General features: G+C 35.8%; 2 protein-coding genes across 7 annotated transcripts; one reads left to right on the top strand and one right to left on the bottom strand.

Moving 5' to 3' along the window:
- The first annotated feature begins 22 nt into the window (after nucleotides 1-22).
- LOC106181831 (peroxisomal sarcosine oxidase) lies at nucleotides 23-7153 on the top strand. Of its 3 annotated transcripts, none has more exons than XM_013566333.3 (8): nucleotides 23-406; nucleotides 2898-3046; nucleotides 3454-3667; nucleotides 4074-4256; nucleotides 4660-4806; nucleotides 5837-5989; nucleotides 6444-6519; nucleotides 6710-7153. In XM_013566333.3, exons 1-8 carry the CDS (start codon nucleotides 305-307, stop codon nucleotides 6829-6831), a joined length of 1146 nt encoding a protein of 381 aa, XP_013421787.2. In that variant the 5' UTR covers nucleotides 23-304; the 3' UTR covers nucleotides 6832-7153. The 3 variants fall into 3 exon arrangements, with proteins under 3 accessions (XP_013421787.2, XP_086857967.1, XP_086857966.1); XM_087001841.1 differs by lacking the exon at nucleotides 23-406 and adding an exon at nucleotides 1886-1966; XM_087001840.1 differs by lacking the exon at nucleotides 23-406 and adding an exon at nucleotides 2045-2089.
- A 1403-nt stretch (nucleotides 7154-8556) lies between these two features.
- Nucleotides 8557-21512, bottom strand: LOC106181830 (glutathione hydrolase 1 proenzyme). Of its 4 annotated transcripts, none has more exons than XM_013566330.2 (13): nucleotides 21278-21512; nucleotides 17040-17186; nucleotides 14698-14916; nucleotides 14245-14367; nucleotides 13973-14070; nucleotides 13603-13795; nucleotides 13244-13410; nucleotides 12780-12929; nucleotides 12298-12461; nucleotides 11745-11935; nucleotides 11192-11432; nucleotides 10780-10893; nucleotides 8557-10472 (listed from the first exon to the last, which is right to left on the bottom strand). In XM_013566330.2, exons 1-13 carry the CDS (start codon nucleotides 21295-21297, stop codon nucleotides 10320-10322), a joined length of 1980 nt encoding a protein of 659 aa, XP_013421784.2. In that variant the 5' UTR covers nucleotides 21298-21512; the 3' UTR covers nucleotides 8557-10319. The 4 variants fall into 4 exon arrangements, with proteins under 4 accessions (XP_013421784.2, XP_013421785.2, XP_086857961.1 ...); XM_013566331.2 differs by lacking the exon at nucleotides 21278-21512 and adding an exon at nucleotides 17388-17575; XM_087001835.1 differs by lacking the exon at nucleotides 21278-21512 and adding an exon at nucleotides 17271-17570.
- Between the last annotated feature and the right edge of the window lie 3 nt (nucleotides 21513-21515).

Below are 21515 nucleotides of genomic sequence, written 5' to 3'. Positions count from 1 at the left end.
GAGAAGCACGTTGTTTTTGTCCGAATATAGCTAGACCTCTAAAAGTCATAAATTCGAAGCCTTGTAATGTTATTTGCTACAGTGCAGTGGGCAACTTGTAACACGAAAAATATTTTATGGAACAACAATGTTGCAGAATAGAACTTCACTATGTTGGCTGCAATCTGCTACGCGACCTTAATGATAACATAACACGCATTAACAATACGGAGTCTGTTCACTGTCTGAAAGTTATCTGACAGTGTCAAGGTGTTATTCTGCCAGACACCTAGTAAGGGGATACCAGCATAAAAGGTGAACAGCAATGGCTACCTGGGACTCCATCGTAATCGGGGGAGGAATTGAGGGCTCCTCCACCGCCTGGCAACTAGCAAGAAACGGGCACAAGACTTTGCTTTTGGAGCAGGTGAGCGAATTGATAATAATCACAGTCCGAATAATTAAACTACAATATTCACTTTTCATGTTCAGTATGCTGCTCAGTAAATAACCTAAATGCAATGTAAAGGGGGAAAATCGGGCTAAAATAATCACAATTCAATAATTATGATTATTTTATTATTTTCTAAAATTGGGGGCGTCTCGATAGTCCGAAGGTTCATTGGTCAGAAGGTTCATTGGTCCGAAAAGTGGTAACATTTTCATCGATTTTTTAATCAAGGGTTCATTGGTCCGAAGGTTCTATAGTGAATATTCGGACCAATGAACCTTCGGACTATTGAACCTTCGGACTATTGCTACGGCCCCTCTAAAATTAATTGAAATGGAATTAATTTTAAATGGTCAATATTCACATGAATATATTTAATAATGTTATTGGCTAGTTAAAATTTGGATCAATATATTTTTTTAAAAAATTAACACATTTACAAGAAGATATTTAATAATGTTATGAGTTGGTTAAAATTTGGATCAATAAATTGTACTTATACATGTATGTCTTAATTTTAACTTAATGTATCATACATCAGAAACTATAAATCAGTAATTATAGTGCTGAGTTTTGAAACTTCCAGGTAACTCTAGGTATATAGTTTATACTAGTTTATCTAAAAGACCCAAGTCCCCCACAGGCAGTTGCATATATATATTCTAAAATTGTACCCTCTACCAGGGTAGCAGATTATATATGGAAAAATGAAAAAAGTCACCCTCTGACTTTTGGCCAGATGGAAGCAATAAATCTTCACCTGCGCATATGGCATTGTACCTGCTCTGTAAGGAGCTACTACAGGAGATACCTCATATCATATTAACTTCAGTCTGAAGTAACAAGCTATTCATAAGGGGCTATTTTTATCTGTTACAGAAGAGAAAGTGATGAAAGGGATAATAACTCTTCGTATGAGATCTATATTTCACAATAAAAACATTGTGAATAACTCATAGAAATATATTTTATTCTGTTTTACCACAAAAACGGCAGTTATAGCTATTATTCTGATATCTGAGCTTGTCTTTAGACCACGTGACCTCCATTGATGGATATACTCTGTTAAAATCTCTTAACAGATTTTAACAAAAAACCAAACTTTTTAGAAAAAAACCAGGGACCAACTTTGAATGTAAAAATGAGTTATTATCTCTTTAAGGTCAGAGGAATTTTAACTGTCATGATTACTGTCAAGGGGACTTAGATTGGGATTCTTTATTGATACACCTTCACAAATAAGGTACAATCAAAGACAGTACAACTAACTAGTACAACTAACTAGAGTACAAACAAGTAAATGAATAAATATACATGATTTTAATGTTTACATAAAGGCTATATAGATAAATACGTGTTAAAAATAATAATAAATAAATAAATAATAAAAAATAAAAATTGGATATCATACCGGAAAAGGAATGTTTACTGACCTTTACTGATCTCGACCTTTACGTACAAAGTACAATCAAAGAAGTTAAACAGACAACACCAGCTACAGATACGTAAATCTGCAGGACGTGGACACACATTTAGGTCTGTTAAGTGGCAGTGCCTGCGCAGTTAAGCAAACAATTACCAGCCATGTAATCAGCCTTGAGATTTCATCACAGGGTGCCAGAGAGCCAAATGACTGTCTATTTATCTGGAGACATATCTGTGAATATCTGTGAAAAATCAATCTGTCACCCTGGGAGAGGGTACTAAAATTGTGCTTAATCTGAAACTTACAAAAGTATAGACTGATAATTTGGCTATTAGATTTTGGTTGACCAGACTGGCCCTTTGAAATTGCCAGAGATAAAAAATCTTTAGCACAAAAATGCTGTTTTCAGGATGAAAGTTATTGTGTGAACAGGATCGATCTATCTCAGCGAGGATTCTAGCTAAGGCGCAGTCAATGTAATCATCTAAATTATCCAGCATGCCCCCTTAATTGCAAAGCAACATGAACAACATCATGGATCAAGCAAAGTTTTCCTTACTTTCCCAAGTGCTTTTAAGTCTTGAGGGGATGTGCAAGACAGTTAATGTGATTACACTGACTGCACCTTGGTGAGAATTCCTGCTGAGGTACAGTAGATTGGTCCTGCTAAGATAACTTCTATTCTGAACACAGCACAACATTTAGAGTACATTGATATCATTAACTCATGTATGTTCCATCCATGCATAAATTTAATTTCTAGTAACTTTAATTTTTTCGTTTTTGAATCTCCAGCTCTTTTAGGTCATATTACATATACATACATTTTTGTAACATTAACTACTTCAGTATAATGCTACGTATGTAACTATAATAGATATCAAAAAAGTAAATTTATACATATAAATGCTATATAGTAAAATTATGAGTACTATTTAGAAATGTTTTGAAATGTTTCATTTAATATAAGTTATGTGAACAAATTAAAAAGATGTCTATTTTTACTGACATGGATTGTTATCCTGTAACATTTGATTTCAGTTTCCATTGCCACATACCAGAGGGAGTTCTCATGGAGCCTCACGTATAATTAGGCATGGTTATGCCGAACCTTTTTATGTTGAAATGATGATGGATGCCTATAAATTATGGAGGGAAATAGAGAGAGAATCTGGGATTGCCTTATACAGGTTCGTTTTTTTTTTTTTTTTTTTTTTTTTAGGCTTGATGCTCATGCTAGCTGTACAAGACCTCAGTGATTAGTTCAGTGTCACCAGGAAAAGGAATTGTATCTTTTTAGGCAATTCTATAACAGGTTTTATGGCTCTAGAATATTTTAATGACCTTTTAATGGACTTTTATAATTAATGAAATCACAGCCTTTTAATTTTACAAACTAGTAATTTAAAGCAAATATTATATATATTGCCATTCTTCCTCTTCAATTTAACATTTATTTTAATATTTATTGTAAAGTCTATTAAGCAAAATTGGATTTTAGACTCTAAACAAATATTATAATTATTTCAAGCACATATTCATTCTGACATGAAAGATTCCCATGGTTAGATACACTGGTCTGCACTTACAATTGCAGAAAAGTAGGAATATTGACACTGGAATGTCATCCATATGAAGGAATTAAAGTGATGGAGTCTAATCTTGCCAAGTTTGGAGTGTACTATAAACGCCTGGGGCCTAGAGATTTAAAGAAGCAATTCCCAATGCTGACATTCCCAAACCAGTACCATGCCACTTTGGAAGATGATGGTGGTATTTTAAGAGCTGATCAAGCTCTTAAAACTATTCAGGTATATGTTTTTTTTTTAGACTGATGGAATTTGTAACAAATTTTACAGAATGAAATTGCAATCCAGTGGAGGACTGATGTATAGAAATGTTCTTGTTTGTCTTAACAGATTTCACCATCCATCAGATCATCGATTCATTCATCAGGTCTGCCAGTCATACATGTAGCTTGGCACCATGAAGCAGAGGCTGGACATTGCATGTGTCTTGTTTTAAATCAAAACTAATTCCAGTCTAGACTTGTGAGGATTCTTTTGTCTATGGCTACTTATATTTATCTGATCTTACCATCCAATATTTCATCTAAAATATAAGGAGCTATAGACAAAAGAATCCTCACAAGTCTATTACAATAACATAGCTAATGAAACTGTTCTACATAATTCCAGTCTACTTTTTCTTATCCAGAGCTTATTTTCAAGTGCTGGTGGTACAATAAAGGATGGAGAAAAAGTAGTAAACATTACACCAGGGCATTTGATATCTGTTCATACCAAACAAGATACTTATAAAACAAAGAATCTTGTAGTTGCTGCAGGACCATGGACCAATAAACTGTTGGAACCTTTGAACTTAAAATTACCCCTTCAGGTGAGATTTTTCCCCAAGATCTTTATTTTTTACACAAAAGTGTGGTTTTTAAAGTTATGTTTGCATCACATACTACATGATGTGAAAAATAATTTTAGAGAGGTATTGAAATTGAATGTAATTGTATTTGCTTAATTTGCTTCAATAACTTAATTTTATTGTTTATAGATGGTATGGAAGGTTAATAGTTTTTGCACCTTTACAGTTTGCTATAAAAAGTGTACAAGAGTTAAATACATTTCTCTATTCATTTGCAACTTTAAGTCTAAAAAGTTTTCAAAATTTTCCATATCTATGTTAAGTAGATAATGGAGAATGTTTTTTTTTACAAACTGTTTGTTAATAATAGTTGAAATTGAGGAAAAAATATTTATTTCAATATTTCAAAACTATTTACCTACAGCCTTTGGCAATAAATGTCCTCTACTGGAAGGAGAAAGAGCAAGGTGAATACAGCCCAGGTAGAATGCCATGTTTTATACATTCAAGTAGAGACAGGCTACAAGAATTCTATGGCCTTCCATGTGAGGAGTACCCTGGGTTGATGAAGGTAGATGCCCACAGTACTTGGTTGATATTTCTGCAAGAATAGAGATGAGCAATATATAAATGCTACAACATTAATCAGTAGCCCAAATTCATAAAATTGCTGTAAAGCTAGTGGTGTGTGTATAGATATTAAATTTTGCATGTTTTTGTGGTGTTTGTATATATACTGGTATATAACTGATGTGTAAGCTTTTATATATGGTGGTAACATGTCAAGTTCTTGTAACATGGGTGGTGATAAGAAATGAATATGTTTACATCTAGAAAAATTATATGTATATGTATGCAATGTAGATTTAAAAATGTGATGTAATTTTTAAGTAACCTTTTTGAAAATTTTATTGATTCCATTTACTAGTACATTGGTTTTATTAAATATGCTCGAACAGCAAAACAACAGTTAGGGCATATTTAGATTCACACATTGTACAAGCTGGATCAGTACAACTCTGCAAGGGATTCTGGCTAATGTGTAACCACTGGAATCAGCTTAATCAGCACACAATAGCTAATTCCCCCTAGCTGTTAGAGAAACCATGTCAGACAATTAAGCTGATTCCACTGATTGCCTTTTAGCAAGAATCCAGAGAAGAGTCCCAATCTGTCTGAAACTACCCTTTCTAAATTGTGTATTTTTTCTTTATTTGCCAGACAACGTTGGACTGACCCACTTAGTACAATGTGTGAATATGAATGCAGTCTTAGACTGCATTCCCATAGATTTAGATCGATCCATCTAGATCTACCTAACTCCCTGGGGGTTCACGCTAAATTGATGTCAGCTGAGCATGCACTGTAGTTAATTACCCCCTTACAGCTTTTAGTAGGTGGGACTGACGCTTAAGCCGGCTAAGCTGACAGTAATCTAGTGAGACTCCCCACAGGGATAGATCGATCTAAAATCTGCGGGTATGGGGTCTTAGACTTGTCATATATGAAAACTTCATGTGGGACCTTTCAGAAATAAGTATATGACTATAGTTCTAAATGTAATAAAATTATTTGAACACAAAATGAAAATCATTTTACAGGTTGATCTCCACACTGGAAGGGCTGCAGATCCTGATGCTAGAGATGCCAATAATCAGGATCAGTGGGATGTCAAGTTGGTTGCTGAGTTTCTGCAGAAACACTTACCAGGCCTTGAGGACAAGCCCAGTGTTATGGAGAGATGCATGTACACTGTGAGTTTTCTCTGGCATTAAGGATTATTAATTGTATTCTAGCTCTAGGATGCCATGTTCACATATCAGACTCTTCCTCATATTTAAGAGAATGTCAGAATATGATGTTTTGCAGGCTTTCATATATTTTGTCTTATATATGATTTGTACTACGTATCTCTTTACCAGGTTATTTCCCTACTGGTTGTAATGCATAATACCATAAACTTCAATTCCCCAAGCACTTTACACGACTTTGTTGACATTTGTGTGGAATGGGAGTGTTGGAGAATTTTATTATTATTTTAAATTGCTATATATTTATCAATTAGCATCTTTAAATTGTGGCAGTGCACTGTTAGAGCTATTTTCTCTCTCTCTCTCTCTCTCTCTCTCTCTCTCTCTCTCTCTCTCTCTATATATATATATATATATATATATATACTCTAATAGGATATCATCAATTTCTCTCCAGGTAACTCCTGATCATAATTTCATTCTTGATCGACACCCCAAGTATGAGAATATAGTCATAGGAGCAGGTTTCTCTGGTAAGAAAACCTAGTGATACCAAGTGAATTTTTGTACATATATATATAAGCACTACTACAATCTTTTCCTACATATGAATTACCATGACAACTCTTGTTGCTGTATTTTACTCCAAAACTACATGTCATCATCAGAATATTAAATGCAATAACTTTCATAATCTCAATCCAAATTGTATTTCTTTTCCAGGGACAGGGTTCAAACTTGGCCCAGTTGTTGGTAAAGTGCTGGCAGAACTGGTGATGCAGAAAGCGCCATCACATAACCTCTATCCTTTCAAAATAGATAGGTTTTCTAAATCTAAGCTGTAGTAAAATGCAATTGGCAGAAAACAGGTTCCATATTGTTCAAACAGAAAAATTAGTGGAAAATAAGACTATTTTATCTAGTTACTTATGATGTAACTTGTCTTTTCTTTTAAATAATGCTGGACTATAGTTATTAGCAAATATAACTGCAAGTTACATATTTTTATAAACTAGGAATTCTAGGTTATTAACACTAATTGTACCAACTGAAGTGTTACATTGGCTCAGCCACATGGTTCAGCTCTGACAAAGAAGTAGATAATATCCACTTCTATGGTTCTACAAGTTCTATTAAGGCCAGTAAAAGGGTAAACTACGCTTAAAATCATGTTTTTGACTTTTTTGTGTGTTCATATTAATCAAAAAAGTATCTAACGTTGGATGTAATAATTTTTTTGAATTTGCACCGCAAAATGAGTCTTTTGAGGAGTTTTTCAACAGACACGTGCCCCAGTCAGGCTGACAACTAAGCTACACCTCTGTAGCTAAGGGTCGTTGCCATGAGGGGGCGGAGCATAGTAAATGAGTCGTAAGCCGATTACGTGTGCGGTAATAGGTCATAAGTCTTACATTAGCTAAGCAGTGAAGAAGTCGAGTACGCTATGGGGAAGGGAAAAGTTCGTGTTACAAGTCCATTTCCAGAGGAAAGAAAGAAAATTTTGAAAGAGAGTATGCGTGGCGGTTGGGGAAAACCGGTATTTGTTCATTCGGATGGTATGTAGTACCTCAACACATCAGAGGTATTCATAAAATAATAACTTCATGTTGGCCTAAAGTACAATGAATGATCTGGTATTAAACGCAATCCACTGTAAAATGCCAACGCACCTTTTACATGCTTCAAAAGATATGAATCGATACTTTTTACAATCAACACGTTCGTGGTTTCAAAACTCGCCCACACTCTATCATTTTATTCAAAAGCCTTCTCTCAGCCACTTTTACCGCTGATTCTTGTGCAGCTGAGCATCTCCCCTTTATCTTAGCTGGCATTTTGAGAGATACCACTCTGAAGTAATCACTGGATTTTTCTGTTGATCTGACAATTACCAAGTGCCGTGCAAAATAATCCTGCAACGTTACCTGTCAAAAACTCGTATTAACACAAGTGGACTACAGCCTGATGTCAGGGGTTTTAGAGGAAATTGTTTGCTTGAAAGTTATCGTCTTTTGAAGTGATTAACCCATTGAAATATGGGGTAATTTAACGTAAAAGACGATAAAATCAAAAGTAAATAGTTTAAGACAATTCCCTGGTATCCGATTGATGTGCTTTCACCCAGCTTTATGAGGCCGTTTGAATCACTTGAATAGCTGTCTTGGTTATAGAAAATATCCCAAATCCGAAAACAGCATTTTTTGCCCCAAAGTGGCGCTATAGTGTCATCCGTTGGCCTTTTGGGAAGTATGTTTTAATTTTTTTATAAAAAATTATAAGCCCAGGGCATTGTTTCTATGCCTTTGGTCGTTTTACTATTAGTGGCCTTAAGATACTAAGGCTAACACATATAGTTCAATATTTCAGAATAAGGGCCTTTAAAAAAACAGGATATTGTCAAAATAAGTTGATGGATGATATATTGAGAAATGGTTTTCACTGACATATCCCTATAGCTATCACCTGTAAGATGGCTATTTGCTGAATTACTAATTGAGCAGAAAAAAAGAAAGAAAAACACAACTTTGAACCAAGTTGCCCCATTGAAATCATAAAAACAACAGCCAGTGTAATGTTTCACCATCTTTTATTGTTTTTCTGTAGAAATTTGCAGGCAGATGTTTAAATATATTCCCATAGGGAACTAATTCCGTTCACTTACATTTGATTGTGTTATGCACAACCTCATATGAGACAGTGTTCTACTACTATGATCATTATGAAATAAAATGATTGGGAGATTCATCTCGTACAAACCTAACTTTGGTATACAAATACTAAACTTAAAATCATTATTATTATGATGATGAAAAATCTACAAAGACTATATTATACAACAAGGCTATATTACAAAATTACATGTGACTAGGTTTTGGTGATGAAGGATGAAATACTGCATTTTAAAACTTTCAATATATTTCTGAGATTCAGTTATTTAAAATGTACACCATTCTTTAAAACTGAGGCAATTTAAACAAACTACAGTACATTCAAAGTGAGTTAAAAAGGAGGTTCCCTATCATTACCCTTTTTCTAATAATACTGGCAAGAGAGAGTATAGTTCACAGGCTTTTTACCCCCAGTGTTACAACTAAACATTTTAAATACAACAAACTGTTGGTGAGACCATGCTAGAAAAATATAATTTACACATATTATCATCATCTCTATGACTTGCATAAAAACACAAAAAAGGAAAATGTAAATGCAATGTCATAACATATAAAGAAAAAAATCTAGACTCATCTTTATGAGAATTCAAATTAGTTTTAAACTGGGTTTCCATACATAGATCGATCCATCCGGATTGATCTAACTCCCTGGGGAGTCTCACTAAATTGTTATTAACTAACCAGCTTAAATGTTTGTCATGCCTACCAAATCAGCCAGGGGGTAAAGATACTTACCCCTCAACAGTTTTATTAGGCGTGACAGACATTTAAGCAGGCCAAGTTGACAGCAATTTAGTGAGACTCCCCAGGGAGATAGATCGATCCAAATATCTGTGGGAATGGTCCCTTAGACCCTGTAAAATATATTAATAGTTATGCAGTATTTGGTGACTGTTGTTTGTGAATCCTGTTACACATCTTGCTTTTGAAGCTATGGTAGCAGTTCAAATACATTAACAGCCCATGCCTGACAGCAGTGGAACATTATTGTTACAGTGCTGAATGAGTATTATTGGCTATATGGAGGTAGTGCTTTTATTAAATATTGGAAGTTCTTCATACTAAATTCAAAGTTAAACTATAATAAAACAATGGCTTTGCACACCTTTTATAAAAAAAAAGAGATCATATCGCAGACAATCTTTTGTATAACAATTGATGAGTTAATAATTATATGCAAGCACTGTGATACAAAATCTTTGTATCATATTCTGATAGGTCTACATGTGCTGTGACCAATTTCTCAACAAAAGTTTTCTGAACAATTTATAAACTAATCCACTTCAATGACACACTAAAATTTATATCAGACACTGCCTTGCCATAGGGACTATCATTACTTGGCAATTGAATGAACTTTTCTTGTCCAACAGATTCACCCAAACATACCAACAGAATCACAACAAACACACATCCTATTATTTCTTATCAGAAGATGCTGCCTGATGTCAATGAATGCATGGAAATATTCATAATGAGAGATCTAGATTTAGGACGCAGCAGTGATGACTGGCGTTGGTGCATCACCTGTTCCATGTATTCCCACTGGCAAAGACTAGACTCCATCTGTTATATTACTTGTTAATCCGAGCTGGGCAAATCAGACATTGAGATTTGTGTGAAAAAAACCCTGAGTTTCCCTTTTATATTTGATATTTTGCTCAGTATCCAGCAGGGTTTCCGCCTTTTCTGAAGTCACAATTTGCATAGACTTTCCCATCTTTCCGCTGGATGCCTTCTACAACTGAGAAACGACCATTTGGGTTGGATAATGTCATGTTATGTCCTCTTTCCACCAAAGAGGCAAGAATTGTCTGCAAAATGAAAGCATAATACATGGTCAAATTATTTTAAAAATAGACCCTAATGTAAAATAATCTGTTCTCACAAATAGAAAAATTGAACATGGTTCTTCTGGTAGATATTGAACAGATTTTTGAATGAAAGACATTTACATGTAAACCAATGAATTAAACAATTAAGCAAATCATTAGAAAAAAATAAATTAAAAAAAAAATAAAAAAAGATTGTCAGGGTAACACTTTAAATTTTGTGTAGTTTGTTGTTTATGATATGAATTGATCATTTTAATCAAAAGTAAGATGGTATAATTGCACTTACAGATGGCATATTTTTCTCATAAAACACAGTTGTTGGTATCAGCTGATCATGTAATCTGGGGTAATCTACTGCTTGTTTAATATCCTCGTCAAACCAAACACAGCGCATTATTATCTAGAAAAAAAAATTGAATTCATTAAAGTGACTGGCAAATGCCATTGTGCCAAACTTCATCAAAATAATTCAATGCAGTAGGTTTGTTTTATATCATAATGAGATAAGCTCTCTTTCTCTTTCCTGGTTAGCTTAATATTTCAGTTGTCACTCAAAAACAAACTCTTTTTACAATCTAATTGACAAAGATTTTTTCATCCTCTGCTTTTAATGAATTTTCTCTGTTCTCAAATTAAAGCAAGCAAATCAGAAGTCATTTTACAGAGATTTCCCTGTGACAAAATGTACATAAAAATACCTCTGCCAGAGTCGAAGTTATTTTAGACCCGCCTGCTGCCCCAAGTACAAGTTGGACGTCGCCATGTTTATCAACGAGTATTGCCGGTGCCATAGACGACATGGGACGCTTCTGTGGATGGATAAAGTTTGCAGCCGATGGTGGCAGGCCAAATGCGTTTGGGGTTGATGGCAGTGAAAAATCATTCATCTCGTCGTTATATACAATTCCTGTAATGTTACCTCGTACCAAAGACCCCAAGCTGTAAGTAAAACCGCAAGGAATTTAACCATGAAAGTATAGTTGGATAAAAATATGGGGATCGGGACTTTTAAAAAGTAAAATCAGGGATGAACCTATTTAGATATACACAGTTTTGGAATATAATGAGCTAACAAACATTTATATCTGCTTTTAATTTGTTCAAAATACAAACTTACACATATCAATTGTGAAAACAAATACTTAATGTCAAATTATATATAACTACAAAGCTCATTTCTCAAAGAAAAGGATTGGGAATGTCAAAAAAATCTTTGTTGTAAATCGAAAGAGTAACTGGCAGCATACGTACTAAAAATTGATGGTACTCGTTACAGAGACCGCGTCCCCTTGGGAGTCCAGAATGGACACGTGCGAAGTGCCTCCTTTTGGGTCTGTCTCCGAGAACACCGCTCCATAGTAATCCACTACCTGCGTCGTGTAATCATTGATTTTGGCACGTGTCAGAGCAGCATGATTCTTTGACGACAAGAGATCCACAATCTGGAATATGATCATAGTGAGCGCTTAAAGAAAACCTATTTATTTTGTAAAACATCATTATCAGGGAATAATGAGTTTCGGACAATGATATGCTAAATTTTTTTCACGCCACAATGCAGAACTTCAGGCATTTAGTTATCTGGAATAAATCGCGTTAGAACATGTTTTTGGCCGATCTGATGGCACATAACAGCGAGTCTGACAGTCAATGTTATACAGAAGAGGTTGTCGGACTAAACAGACTCGACTTTGTGTGTGTGTGTGTGTGTGTGTGTGTGTGTGTGTGTGAGTGTGACTGCAAACTGTGTAAGGAGAAGCAGTAAATTCGGTGTTTTTTTTAACGTAATGAGGGTAATGCCCACCTGCTTAAGTTTTTGGGCGGCATCGTCCTCCAGTCCGGCTTCCCGTGCCTCATCACCAAGCTCGGTCCTCTTGGCGTAGGCAAATTTAAAGGCTTCTACCATGCGGTGATATGTCAGACCTGCCGCCTCAGGGGTTGCGATATCTGCCTTCGACATATTGTATTCTATGAACAAAAAAAATCTTCATTAGTAGTTATATTCGACGTTGTTTATAAATATTAACACCAAACAAAGAAAAGACATTGACTTTAAAATATTTCAGTCAAACATAATATAGGCCTATAATTTGCACATGATTACAGTGACGTCTGAAATTTATCTTTTTCTTTTTTAATATTGGCTACCGTGAAAGAATTTCAGATATATGGAATAGTGATTTGTAAAAAAAAAAAAAACATAAAATAATTGGAATGTTAGTGTTAGTAATCTCTACAAATGGTCTTCGACAAGAAGAGTTTGACTCTTGCTGTAAAGGTGGCTACCTTGTAGAATGTTAATAATATAACTGAGCACGGCGCCCGATGCTGGAGGACGGTTAGTGTACACTGTCATTCCATTCCTCAGAGTGAGATTCAATGGTGGCTTGATTAATGCATCGTAGTGCTCCAAATCCCGCTCAGTTATGATGCTTCCTAAAAAGTTAATAGGAGAGTATGGATAAGTCGTTTGATTCCGTTGATGTACATAAAATTGAATAAAAAAGACGACCTTTTCACCGCTAACATTTTAAATCTTTCATACGGAGTTTACGTCCATTTCTATTCCAAGATTCAATTTCGAAAAATTTCTATTCAAGTCCTGCGACTAAATTCGGTTTTTGTGATGACGGCGTAATTATACTGAGACGGACCCCAAAAAATAACAAAGACAAATGAGGAGGGCCTGAATGCAAACGTAATGCGTGGCATGTGCCACAATGCAACATCCAAACAGCAAAATATTTCACCTGCATCTTTGAGTTCTGCTACGATGCTGCGTGCCAGGCTGTGGTTGCCGTACATGGCGTCTACTCCGTCGTCTGCTATTGTTTGGAGCGTATCTGCCAGTTTATGGTTATACACGAGATCGCCCTCTTGGAGTAGTTCACCAGTTTTCTCATCGATGAACATTTCACTGCAGTGAAAATCGAGCCATGTCATTTGACAAAATTAAGTTTTTTTAAATTATTAAAATTAATCTCAGTGCTATTTCATTGCTTCACTATTCAGTTTACTCGTCAATCTGACTTGAACAAAATGTGATACTAATAGTTTATTCACACGTTTTTTTTAATTTCAGAGCAATGTTTTGTGTCTGTTTTCTAACCTGAGGGATGGATCCTCCCTTATATCATGCTCTAACAGTTTCAAAGCTGTGGCTAGAGCGTTGTGTATTTTGGCGCCATTTCTACAAAACTGAATAGCAGGCTTAAACAGCTCGCTCCAAGGCAGCCGCCCCAACTGCTGATGTGCCTCCCAGTACCCCTTGATCTCCCCGGGAACCGCTATAGAAAGACCACCTAAAACAGGATACAAAGATGAAATAATTATTAGAAAAACATTTCTTAAAATGCGTTTTTTAATGTAACCTTCAAGTACTACAAGCATCACATTGTAGGCCTACTAGTAACCACTTCTCTACAGATACAATTTTACTTGTGAGAGAGAGAGTGAGAGAGAGAGAACATAGACGCTACCTCTCAATGATGCTTCTTTATTGTGATTGTACATGAACTTGGAAGCCGCTATGGGGGCTTTTTCTCGGGCGTCTATCGTCATGACTTTCCTCCTCCGCCTACAAATATGCGACCATTGAGTAAATTGAACAAAAAGATCATTTCACCTCTACAATGTACTCTACAATGCAAACCTTCTATTCGAATTTTCTAATAAAGCAATTGTTGTTTTAAAACGTTAAAACGTCTGTAAGTAAAGCTCCATTTAAAAGAAGTCTTTGAATTACACTTACCTATCGTAATATACCATGAAAAATCCACCTCCCAAACCCATACTATGAATATTATGCACCCCGACACACAACAAAGTAGCTATCACTCCATCTATTGCCGTGCCTCCTCTTTTAAGAAATTGTCTGAAAGTGGAGTTAAAAAGGATTAAGACACACTTTCTATTGTTTAACTTTCATATACTTTTAATAGTCTGTTATCAATATGATGCAAAATGCATTTGGGTTTTGGAATCTAAGAAACAATTTAATTGAGATTCACATATAATATTAATAATATACCAGTGTATATACTCAAACGTATTTTAATCGTATTACAAAATCCCCCCCCCCCCCCCCCAAAAAAAAAAAAAATCACGGTAGATAATGTTGAAATGTGAAGAATACGTGTTGTGTTAAACGTGACTACAAAATTGGTGAAAGACTCCCTATGTATGCTCTTTAACGTTTACTCACTTTCCAACAACAGAGCATTCTTCGACATCTGATGCAACAGCGGCACTGTCGTATTTTCCTAGGATTGAATCTGACGGTGGCACGAACAGTTTATCTGATGTTTTGGGGTTTTTAGCCAATCTTTCATGAAACAACGCAATGACTACTGCCAATGTTAACGCTATAGCAACAATTAGAAATAAGCACGTCAGTAGGATGCATCGACGTTGTAATATGGACCTGTAATTAGAGTTAAAATTCATAAAAATTTAATATAATATTACATCTGCATTTGCTCAAAGATTAATTTTTACAATATAATAATTTGCACTAGAGGGACATTGAAAACGTAAAAATGCATCGTCTATATCTTTAAACATTTAATGACTCTCACTTAATCGTGCATTTAAATTTGAATGCACTAAACATACTTTCGCAAAGTTGACATTACTCACTTCGTTTCATATGTCATCATTTAAAGTTTAAATTTCAATATTTCCATATACCAGTCAGAAGACAGTGAAATACAAAACGAAGAGATGTGTCGAAATTTTGCCTTACATTCCTCACTGCTCTGGTGTCATATTTATGGTATACATGTGATTTCTTACGTATTAGTATAATCTGAGAACAGTTAAACGGAGTCTGGTATTTCGGAGACATAGCTTAAAGATGAGCTGGCCATAATTTGAACGCCACACTGATCAATTAATCACCATCACGTGAATTTTTCTTTGATGAAAAAGACTTATAATTAAAAACTCTCGACGCTACCTTCCTTTCATAAATTATATATTTGGTTTAGATGGTATCGGATTGACTCACTACAGAAAGGTTTGGAAACGGTTCAGCGACTGTTTATTATCCATACCATAATTACCCCATTCTTAAAAGAGAGCGCTTTACTATATTTGTGAGCATCATCGTCACTACATGAAAAATAGTGTGGATAAAATATTTCGTTTGAACTCAAGTTGTATCTCTCGACTACGTAAATTCTAATTTTGAAACTCGATGTATGGTTCAAAACAATTTCCCAAGGCAAAGTCATACTTCTTTTTAAAAAAGTATTTTGAGTGAACGCTTTTGTTGGGAAAAAGATTAAACACGGTGGCAATTTAACTGAAGACATGGAGTTTTGCGTTTTACTGACGAACGATGAGCCTGTGTTTAACCTAATTAGGATTCGTCCTTGCTTTTTTGAGGATGACCATCACCCCAGAGTTCACAAAACGCTTAAGTTCGTAATTTCGCTTTTGGACTGAATTTTCAGCTTAAGCTAAAATATAACACAAGTTGTTGAGTCTAGATTGGCAAAGGCAACAGTAAAATGTAACTGGGAGCTTTTGAGCTTTGAAAATCTGAAGTTCAAGACGTTTTTTACACTCTAGATAAGAGAAACTGTGGGAGGAAAGTTAAACAAGTACATTTGTTTTTGCGTTTTGCTTGAGCATCTGTTTGATTTTAGTGTAAACAGTTTTCACAATGAAGCCAGATTATTATAATGTTTTGCAAACAAAAGAAAAAATACATTTAGCGTAGGGCCTACTTTGGAATTTGAAGGAGCTACAACAATTACAGCTCGATTTTCATTGGAAAAGCGATGCAATAATTTCATAGTCGTTTAAAGACTACACCACCAGACAAGAATTTCGTATTTTTCTTATAACAACACAGCATTCAGGATTTAATGCCCTTACTGTACACTTAGTTAATATTTAAAATGCAATGTGTAGTAAATGTAGTTTGGCGAGAGGAAGCTACTGTACTGAGGTTGTCATGATCTAAAGGATATATTGTTTGAGTGTAGAAAATGTTTTGGAGACAATATTTGCCCTTCTTTTATCTTGCACAGAATTTTCAATATTCCACTGAAAAAACTAAAAGATAATACGCAATACACAGCAAGTATTTTTCACAGAAGATAGGATGGCCTACCCAAAACATGCACTCCCTAAACCAGCTAAAAAGACAATTTTATACAGATTTCAGGAAATAGATAGGATCTTATATACTTCCTTGGTAGAATTGATGCTCGAAAGGGTGGAAGGAAGTACGGTAAACCCGAAGACATACATCATACGCTGAAGAATCGAAATGTCTGAACCACGTCCTTTTCCCAAAACGTCGGTAGTTAGTCTTAAAACAAGTACTGTGAGCCCGAAATCTGGAGTGCAATTTGACACATAACTGATCTATTGCATTAAAAACACGAAGTAACTTTCCCTGATTGAATTTGTCCTGGGCCTTCTTTACAATTTCCGATAAAGACCGTAGCTCACATAAAACTAACGTTTTGGACCCAAATTTAAGACCAACTCTTCATCTAAGTTGTGGTCTAAGGTCCTGATCCTTCATCTTACCTTGCGTCCCACTTTCTCCAATACAGACGCTGGGTGTCTGGCATAGTCGTCTCCTCGTAACCTGTCTGCTCGTCCTCCAGATTGTCTACTAAAACTTCCACGTCCTCTGGTGCTGGGCGTTCGCCCTGTGCCCCTTGCGAAATTCGCCTGGAAGTTGAATAAGAAGTACTTACTTGACCTTGCAAAATATGACCATATATTAGAAGTAATTGCAGATTTGCGGACACCGACCTTTTTAATGGATACTGCAGTTATGAGCTCGTATAACATCAGGGTTATCGGCTAATGCACCAATTTTCGGTTATTGTCCTCGTAATGCTATACCTTGCCAGTCGGGATATTCCTTACCAAGATTCCAAACTTTTTGTTACAAATGCACAGTCTGGCTAAACCGCTGCAGAGAGGATCACTTCAAGAGACAAAACTATAGTGTAAATCGCAACGAGTATCAATTCGACCCTGGCTATCACAGAAAACGATCGAGCAGCACTCGACGTTTTACAGGAGTGATACAAACAAAAAGGTTCAACACTTATATTAAGAAAAATTTTAGCTCTAACCAATCGACAGAGAGTTCATGGGTTGATCGCTCACAGGGGATGTCATCCTAAGAACGCGAACAAAAAGCAGGAAAAGGTTCTCTCTTCCAGATGTTCTTCATGCTGGGCCCAGAGGCACAAATAATAAACCGGAAAACCAACAATGCAACTCATCCTGTTGTAAGCAACTTTCAGTGTGATAATGCCCTTGAAGACAGTTTCCGTTGTGGAGATGTGTTAGTGATTTGGGCAAGCACCTGATATGGTAGTGATAGGAAATGTATATTTTCTTAGGGGTGTAATTTTTATCTCATTTAGAGTAGATCAATATTGTGCTATATTTTGTGTTTGAAGTAATTAAAAATCAGATGCCGGCGAGAGTAGCACTGATTCGGGACACTTTGTAAACCAATCATTTCGCATTCACTTTCACTTTGTAAATCAATCAACGCATATAGTAAATTTCATAACGAATACTAATTTATAGGGTTTTGATTTCCCCTTTAATTCCAGTATCATAATGACTCTACATCAAGGGCAAATTTTGTATGGAATGGAGGACAAAAAACAAAATAAAGTCAATAATTCTTGTATCATCCCTTAGTTTTAAGTAAAATGTTACGAGGGTTGTGATCTAACAATAAAATATTGGAGTATTAAATATCACAGGGATTGGATAGAGTGAAGTGAAGTCAACCTTGATCAGCATTAAGCATTAAGGGATGCATATCGAAAACGAAATCAAAATCTTGTTTCCTTCCCATGCCTTTTAATTTTATTATAATTTTCAGCCGGGATCATAGCATCAGCAATTTGATAGGTAAATTGCTGATATTAAACCATACAATTCATTTGCAACAAAGCATGCGGCTGCATATCTAAAATCGTTCGAACACAATGGAATTATCGGTACATTCTATGCTTGATATTAATAAACAAAGAAAAGAATTTGGCCATTCAAAAATATATAACGGACTTTTCCAAATCAAATATTTATAATAAATACATCCAAATATTCTATTACATAAGCGACGGCTGTTAAACTCCCGTCAACAATTTTCAAATAATATGCCTCATTATATTAGGACTTAATCAACCCTTATTCAAAATAAAAGGAATCAACGTTCAAGGATAATTGTGTGAAATCTTAGCTTTATTTCGATACCATCTGCGCGTGGTAACTAGCACAGGTAGAGGCGTGCGCTTATTAGGTTTCTACTCAAGGGACATTAAATTGTCTGTTAATTTTCGTTGCGTTATTGCCTGGTGTAGACTGCCTCACGTGCCCTGGAGGCTGTAGATGTTACTTAGCTGAAAGGCGTCTGCACTCCATCCATCAAGCTGACATTCATGACAGTGTTAGTAAGGAGAAAATGAACTGATATCAATTAGGATGACACGATGAGAGGGATTTGAAAACAGAAGTACCATTCTTATATCATGTCTGTAAATTCCAACATTTTTTCAGAGATGGCGATTATTCAGACATACACATGGCTGTTCGTGAAACAATGATGGCGTTTAATTCCGCCCTAAGTGAACGTATCATTTAGACGACGGAGAAAATAAAAACGCGTTTCTTTTTTCATCTGAAATTTTATATCTGAATTCTGACATATGAACGAATAATACTAATTATTATTCGTCCAAGGCTTTCACTATGTGCTATTGACAAGTTTTGAGTAAAACGTTAAAATGGAATAATACTGATAAACATACATGTAAGTGTGTATTTACTCATTGACTACACCAATTATCATACTGTGAACCCCAGTAATTACACTTCACCATACAGCAGAAATATCAAATTGAAAGGTCGATCAACGTTTCCCTTCTTAAAGTCAAACCATGCATAAATCATAAGACAATCAATAGAAGATAAAAGTCGGCGTTGTGACTGACACGACCACGTTTGAATCACTACGATTAAGTTTTTAAGTAAATAATACGTACTCACGAAAGAGTCAAATGGTGTTTAGTTGTTGGTTTCACTTTAAGGGTACGAGACAAGGGGAGAATCGTGGGTTTTAAGTCGGAGACATTTAACATCATATTTTAATTATCATGAAATGAGACGGAAATGAACATCGGTAGCCTATCATTCACAGTGCCAGTCGTCGTTCGATTAAAGAAACATTTTTCGACTGGTAATAACGTTTATCGTTTCGCTCTTAACATTAATACGGATAATCACCGATGAAATGTGACCCTTTCAGCAAACCAATGTCTGAATCAATGAATATATACACAATGACCTCAACATTAAGCTTGTAAAGTCTGTAACAGTCTTTGGACTCAGATAAACAACTTGTGTATTTTAACGTTCGGAGTATATAGTCTCCAGATTTTTTCCACCGGGTCGGCAAGTAAGCAACAATCACCCGTCAATAAACAGCTCTTATTTCAGTGCACCGAGTGGACGTCGAATGCGCTATATTGCAACTTTTCAATTGTCAAATTGATTTTCTTATATATACAGACGTATTCACGGTGGTATTGGAAGGTGGGCCTGACATTAGCTCTGAGGCGTATAAGCGAGCTTTGTCCTTGTGTTGTTCTAGTGGGCTGCGTACCAAAGCAACAAAACGAGAAAGTTCAGCACAGATTATTAAGGTGCCATTACGACGCCAACTTCTGACATTGTTCCCGGCTTACGAGACGTTTAAAAGAAAAATACCCCTGCGAGGACATGGCACGGTTCCTCGGAAGAACAATTCCCTGTCGTATCGAATTCCAAAACGTCCACTTTATTACTACGATAAACAACCAGTTTAAGATCATAAAGCGCAGCGACTAGACAAAGCGTGAAAATGAGTCATCTGTGTACCAACTACAAGATCTGACCACTCATCGATAAAACCTTCCATTTAATGTCCTTATTTACCTTGGTCCAATTAATGTGTCATTTTTATAGGAGCGGCGTCTTTCAACCCACGTCGTTTTTAATAAAGGGAAAAGGTTGATGACGGGGTCGTTTTAATTTTTCAGATTTTTTGGGGAAAGAGAGAAGGGCTAATACATGTAGTAATTATTGTTTGAAACGATACCAGTTAGTCTGATGATAAGTAAGAAAATGTCACAGTCTGAGGCATATTTGTGCCATTTTTAACGCGTCTTTTATGCACTTTATTAACACATTTCCCGACTCCTTTAAAGACATATTCAACTTTCATCCTCGGTTCTTAATGATACCATTTATTTCCCGGCAGTGCGTCTCGTCCTCCTTAATAGCCTGCGTATAATGATCAACTACCGTGATACGCACGGTATTACTATCACGAAACCCTGGACTCGTGGGGAGACGGCAACCATCTGCGTCTCAGAAGTTTACGTTTACCAAGTAGAACCTACAATAACCCACCTACAGGTTGTACACTGTACTGGACTTCAACAGGTGCATAATGCTCTGTATCCTTATTACGATGTTTAGCGAAAGTTCACAATAGGTGAACGACCGTAAACAATTTAAAGGTTTTAAGGGCCGTAACGGTCCAGTTAATTAAATCTTTAATTTCGAACTGATGTGTACCGGTATTTAGTGGTAATATCACGCTTTGAGCAAGCCCACAGTTACCTTGAAATAAAGTTCTTGTCCCCTCGGTATATAGCTGAACATCTACAACAAACTAAAGTAAACAAGCTGCCAGTAAAATTTTTAAACACGGGAAATGGTCAAAGGCCCAAAGGTAAAATTCTCACCTGACAAACACAATAGCCATTTTGCATCTCCGGTTGTAACTAGCAAACTTGGAAATACTCAAGAATATTGTAACATGGCAATTAAGGTATACTATTTTGTCCCCATTTTACGTGCATTGCTCCTTGACGTCTGAATCTGGGTCAGCTGCCTTAGCGTCTGATCGATCATACTCAACAATGAATACCTGGCCAGGTGGGTCAATAGATGCCATTCTGTTAAAAAGAGGGCACTGCGTGC

This window comes from Lingula anatina, chromosome 1 (assembly GCF_051362555.1).
Source record: "Lingula anatina isolate TDL-2025a chromosome 1, LinAna3.0, whole genome shotgun sequence".
Classification (NCBI taxonomy): domain Eukaryota; kingdom Metazoa; phylum Brachiopoda; class Lingulata; order Lingulida; family Lingulidae; genus Lingula; species Lingula anatina.
Note: the sequence above shows the minus strand (reverse complement) of the source record. Positions and strands in the feature narration are given on the sequence as shown.

What these genes read in the sequence shown, in the direction of transcription:
- LOC106181831 (XM_013566333.3), top strand. Translation starts at nt 305, where the DNA reads ATGGCTACCTGGGACTCCATCGTAATCGGGGGAGGAATTGAGGGCTCC. An exon ending in AAGCTCTTAAAACTATTCAG is followed by an intron (nt 3,668 to 4,073) that starts GTATATGTTTTT and finishes TTTCTTATCCAG; the next exon opens with AGCTTATTTTCAAGTGCTGG. An exon ending in ACTTAAAATTACCCCTTCAG is followed by an intron (nt 4,257 to 4,659) that starts GTGAGATTTTTC and finishes ATTTACCTACAG; the next exon opens with CCTTTGGCAATAAATGTCCT.
- LOC106181830 (XM_013566330.2), bottom strand. Translation starts at nt 21,297, where the DNA reads ATGGCTATTGTGTTTGTCAG. An exon ending in AGCAGAACTCAAAGATGCAG is followed by an intron (nt 12,930 to 13,243) that starts GTGAAATATTTT and finishes TTAACTTTTTAG; the next exon opens with GAAGCATCATAACTGAGCGG. An exon ending in ACGAGTACCATCAATTTTTA is followed by an intron (nt 11,433 to 11,744) that starts GTACGTATGCTG and finishes TTTTACTTACAG; the next exon opens with CTTGGGGTCTTTGGTACGAG.